The sequence below is a fragment of the Zeus faber genome (genome assembly GCF_960531495.2).
Source record: "Zeus faber genome assembly, chromosome: 12".
Classification (NCBI taxonomy): Eukaryota; Metazoa; Chordata; class Actinopteri; order Zeiformes; family Zeidae; genus Zeus; species Zeus faber.
The window spans coordinates 21,077,133-21,082,702 of NC_137196.1; the positions used below are offsets into that span (position 1 = coordinate 21,077,133).

At 44.8% G+C, this 5,570-nt stretch overlaps 1 protein-coding gene across 1 annotated transcript; it reads left to right on the plus strand.

The window, feature by feature from the left end:
* The first annotated feature begins 681 nt into the window (after positions 1–681).
* LOC307238011 (cathepsin Z) lies at positions 682–5,189 on the plus strand. Its single transcript, XM_080010853.1, has 6 exons — positions 682–816; positions 958–1,121; positions 1,460–1,639; positions 1,976–2,126; positions 2,338–2,503; positions 2,754–5,189. The coding sequence occupies exons 1-6, from the start codon at positions 695–697 to the stop codon at positions 2,868–2,870; spliced, it is 900 nt and encodes a 299-aa protein (XP_079866979.1). The 5' UTR covers positions 682–694; the 3' UTR covers positions 2,871–5,189.
* Positions 5,190–5,570: the final 381 nt, after the last annotated feature.

Genomic DNA, 5,570 nt, shown 5'->3' on the forward strand with positions numbered 1-5,570 from the left:
ATCTATCTATCTATCTATATGTCTGTCTGTCTGTCTGTCTGTCCATCTATTTATCTATCTATCTATCTATCTATCTATCTATCTATCTATCTATCTATCTATCTATCTATCTGTCTGTCTGTCTGTCTGTCTGTCTGTCCATCCGTCTATATATCTATCTGTCCGTCTATCGGTCTGTCTGTCTATCTATCTATCTATCTATCTATCTATCTATCTATCTATCTATCTATCTATCTATCTATCTATCTATCTATCTATCTATCTATCGGTCTGTCTGTCTGTCTGTCTGTCTGTCTGTCTATCTATCTATCTATCTATCTATCTATCTATCTATCTATCTATCTATCTATCTATCTATCTATCGGTCTGTCTGTCTGTCTATCTATCTATCTATCTATCTATCTATCTATCTATCTATCTATCTATCTATCTATCTATCTATCTATCTATCTATCTATCTATCAGTCTGTCTGTCTGTCTGTCTGTCTGTGTATCTATCTATCTATCTATCTATCTATCTATCTATCTATCTATCTATCTATCTATCTATCTATCTATCTATCTATCAGTTTGTCTATTCATCTATCTGTCTGTCCGTATGCCTGTCTGTCTGTCTGAGCCACACCGCTAGAGGGCGCGCTGTACAGCCGTGGCTCGTTTGGGAATTTAAACCAACATGGCGTCATCTGAAACTATGTCCGTGTTGTTGTTTTCGTTGTGTTCGTTTCTTCTGCAAATTTCACACAGTTATGAAATGGATCAAACCTCGGACGCGTGCTACAAGCGCGTCAGGGACGGCAGGCCGGATTACGTCAGGTCAGCTGCAGATGATTAAAGAGCGACAATCCCACAATAAAACATTGTCCTTGTTTGTTTGTTTGTTTGTTTGTTTGTTGTTGTTGTTTTTACCTCAGCACGGAGCGTGGCATCAAACCCACGCGTGTCTTCCTCCCCCAGGACACGTCCCAGACCCCACGAGTACGTGACCGTCGCGGACCTCCCTGCGTCCTGGGACTGGAGGGACGTGGGCGGGAGGAACTACGTGAGCGCCACCCGCAACCAGCACATCCCGCAGTACTGCGGCTCCTGCTGGGCCATGGGGGCCACCAGTGCCCTGGCCGGTACCGAGTCGTTCTCATGGCGGTGACGAGTATTATGGGCTGTTACTCAAGCAACCGTACACGTTGCTTGCTTTGAAATAAGCGTGGAGTTTAAGTCCCTGAAACTGAATGTGAATGAAAACACAGGAGTAACCTGCACTTTGTCGCCAAGATGGACGGAGATTTTAAAATTCTCATTTCACGTCATTAGAAGCGTCCTTTTAGTCGTTGTCTTGATGGTGATTATGAGCATGAGGCAGGTTCTTCGTACTTGTAGGGGGGGACGGGGCGGGGCGGGGCGGGGCCCCACCCGTTATTCGGGGCCCCCGTCCCGCAAGGCTGACGCCGACTGTCCCCAGACAGGATCAACATCGGGCGCGGCGGGGCCTGGCCGCCCGCGTACCTGTCGGTCCAGCACGTGATCGACTGCGGCCGGGCCGGCTCCTGCTACGGGGGGGACCACCTCGCGGTGTACGCCTACGCCCACGAGAAGGGCATCCCCGACGAGACCTGCAACAACTACCAGGCCAGAAACCAGAGTAATGCCCCCGTCACCTGCGTGCCCATGACGTGACTCCGATCACCACGTTAGAGTGTTCAAAGTCAGCTTTAAGAGTTATTCATTTTCAGAAGTCAATAAGTATCTTTTTTTTTTTAAATGACCAAAAAAAGTCTTATATATACAGTATATACCAAATTATTATCACTTGGACTGTTTACTGTCACAATAATGTCATAAAACACCACACTAGATACGTCAGTTTCTAGGATGGATCAAATGCATTTCGTTGCCTCAGTACTCGTGCTCTGCGCGATGGCAACTAGTTGAATCCAATCTATTATTCTATTGTATGACGTGATATTATGGACCGCAGAATGTGAGCTGTTCAACCAGTGTGGGACGTGCTCCTTCTTTGGCTCCTGTGCCGCCGTCAAGAACTACACCCTGTGGCGCATCGGGGACTATGGGGAGGTGTCTGGGAGGGACAGGATGAAAGCAGAGATTTACACGAATGGACCCATCAGGTATCTATCTATCTATCTATCTATCTATCTATCTATCTATCTATCTATCTATCTATCTATCTGTCTGTCTGTCTGTCTGTCTGTCTGTCTGTCAATCTAGCTATCTGTCTATCTATCTGTCCGTCCGTCCGTCTGTCCGTCCATCACTGTCCTCCATTTGAAGCAGAGCACTTCCAGACTCTCTCTCTCTCTCTCTCTCTCTCTCTCTCAGTTGTGGAGTGATGGCCACCGCTGGCTTGGAGGCGTACGCGGGAGGGGTCTTTGCCGAGTTCCACCCTCTGTCTCTGATGAATCACATCATATCCGTGGCGGGCTGGGGCGTGGCGGAGGACGGGACGGAGTACTGGGTCGTGAGAAACTCCTGGGGAGAGTTTTGGGTTGGTCTCTCTCTCTCTGTCTCTCTCTCTCTCTCTCTCTCTCTTTCTACCTTTTAAGTGCTTTCACTAATACAAGCATGAGTCACATCGAGGCTAAATGGTTCACTTCCGGAGTTTTTAGTCATGCAGTCGGTTGTCTTTCATTGTGTGTAGTCGCTATTTAAGTACAATGCGTGTTTCAGTTCAATTGTGGGGGAGATTTCGGAATTTAATTTATTTTGTTGTTTTGTTTTTGTGCTTTTATTTTCAGGGTGAACGTGGATGGGCGAGAGTTGTCACCAGTGCCTACAAGGGAGGAAAGGGCAACTGGTATAATCTGGCTATTGAGAAAAGTTGTGCATTTGGGGATCCTATTCTAGGTAATTGAGCTGACCGAAATAATGTTATTTTATAAATGTATTTTATTCAGCTGTTAATCCACTTACCTGAAGTGGATAAGGATCCTGTCTATTGTTTTTCTTTTTTTTACAATAACACCTGATTTGAATTGTGTTTGTTCCAATTGACATGGCACAGAAATGGAGTAACGCAACATGATTGGATTTAGAACCCTTCTGAATTTTTAAGTGGGTGGTTTGGAAGTGGAGACGCCCGCCACACTCCACCCGGGTGAGGTTTTCAGGGCCCTCCGGCTCAGAGACACAGACAGCGGGGTAGGCATCACACAACTTTATTGTAGGGAGTAGGCTAGATGGAACATGCCCTGGAGCAGATGGACAGCAGGTCATGGCAAGGGCTCCTCTCCTGAGCGTGTGTGTGGGGATGGGGGTTTTACCTGCCGCTCGTTAGACCAATCAAGCAGCAACAGGTGTACAGCCACACGGATCCTGGGTCCCCCAATGACCTAGACCCAGGACAGGTGGGGCTGCTCAAACCACACCATCCCCACACCACACGACTGAACCCACGTTTGTCGTTATGGGAGGTTCTGGAAAATTTGAAAAGTAGCCTACATCAGCAACCCGCGCTGAATGTGGTGCCTTCTATACTCTCTTCTTGTTCTTATTTAGTGAAGAGTTGCATTACTGCCACCACCTCGGGAGCGGCTGTTGAGTCGAGTGTGACACCTGGTGGTAAAATTCGGTATAATGCTCTGGCCCAGTGTTTGGCCTGATGCACATTAAAGGGGAACTATTATGAAAAATGTACTTTTGTGCGCGTGTATTTGGGTCTCTGATGAGCCTACAAATACACAAACTGTGAAAAAAGGCGACCCAGTGAATTTGTTGTGAGCTGCATATTTCAGAAAACATGTGGTTCAACAAGCCGTTCAGATTTGTGCCTCAGTTCTACGCCACGTTAAGACTCAACAGAATTAGAACCGCGCCCCAGATGTGTAGCTCCACCTCCGGCTGGAGCGCCACCGGACCCGCTAGAATCGAAGCTGCGACCAGCACAAATCTTTCAAAGAAAGAAGAATCATTACCAACTGTCTGTGACAAAACTGCAGACGAGGGCAATGTAAGTATTTAAAAAATGTGTGTGTACAACATATTTGTGTGTGTACAACCTGCGTGTACAACGTGTGTGTACCACAGGTATGTGAACAACGCGTGTGTAAACGTGTGTGTGTAACAACGTGTGTGTACAACATGTGTGTGTAGAAGTTTAAATGGGGACTTGTAGATCTCATATGAGTGAAGATTCAGCAACTGGGTTCAAATCTGTTCAGAAATAGATTGAGGTGGACTGCTGAGGTGTAATAACGGAATGTTTATGTGCAGCACTTCATACACCGGGACACTGCTGTTCATGCTCAAACCCCAGTGGCCCACACAACTAGGGGCCTCAGGAGGGAAACACTGAAACCGAGCGTCGGGAACAGGAGGGTTTTAGCGGCATGTTAGAATGGTTAGAAAGCTTAATCCGAGTGGTATTTTCAGCAAATACTTGAAATACTTCAAAGACATTTTTGGGGACCTCGACACCTATATTAACCTGTTGAAAGGGAGCCTAATAGATCCCCTTTAAGACCGTTTTCCCCATCCCGAGTCAAGGCTCCTATGGTGTTCCATCCTTCCTCAAGCTCGCCATCCATCAGCCGAAGCACCAATTCACCCACATCTAACCCTCACCATCTCTTTTGTCATCCCTCATCACCGTCATCTCATATTTTCTTTGCATTTCGCATATTATCTTCACGGTCAATTACTACTCAATCTATCTGTTGTGGTGTGGCCTCTTAACTCGTGAAGTGATCTTTTTTTTGTTTTATTGAAGCCTTTTACATTCTTATGCAGAAGCTGAATAAAAGTGCAACAATATTAAACCATGTTACCAAACGAGCCCTGTGACTGCAGACACAAGCGCGTTTAAAATTCACCAGTAGGGTTTTTTGTTTTTTTGGGTTTTTTTTCTTAACCGTTCCTCGAGGACCAGGAAGCCACGACAGCAAAAATTATGGTGGCATGGTCTCTTTTTTTTTTGCTCTAATTAAGTTAAATGTCTTCCTGCAACATTTTCGATTACGCACTCTTATATTTGAGTGTGACTGACCTGTTGTGTGAAAAACATTAATTTGTTAATACATGTTTTGCCTTTTGTAAAGTCAGTGTAGTTCATGTTTCTAGGTGATCATTTTCCTCAGTTTTCTGAGAAAGCTTTCACTGTGCATGGAGGGGGCAATTATTTTCATGGCTGCCGGCCCCTTGGATGTTTCTATCAGGACGTGCTGGTAATTGTGCTATAAGTGCAACTCAAATGGGGGGCGGGCGGGCTGTATTATAGTGTGGGAAGTCTCTGTTTCGCACCAATCTGGACAAGGAAAATAAAACGGCTGACGCAAAGAAAACGTTTTCCTGTTGTTTGAAGTGAAAAGGTAAAACTCAACCTCAAGTTCACTGAGATGCTGTGAGGATGGTTGGAATTTGTACGCATGGATATAATCAATAGTTTGAGAATAGAGGAGCCTTTTTGTTTTAGAATAGTATTTATTCATTTTAAATGCCTGACTTGATAAAAAAAAATATATATATATATATATATATATATATATATATATATATATATATATATATATATATATATAAATGGTTGAGGTTCCTGATAGATCTTTATTAGGACAAGT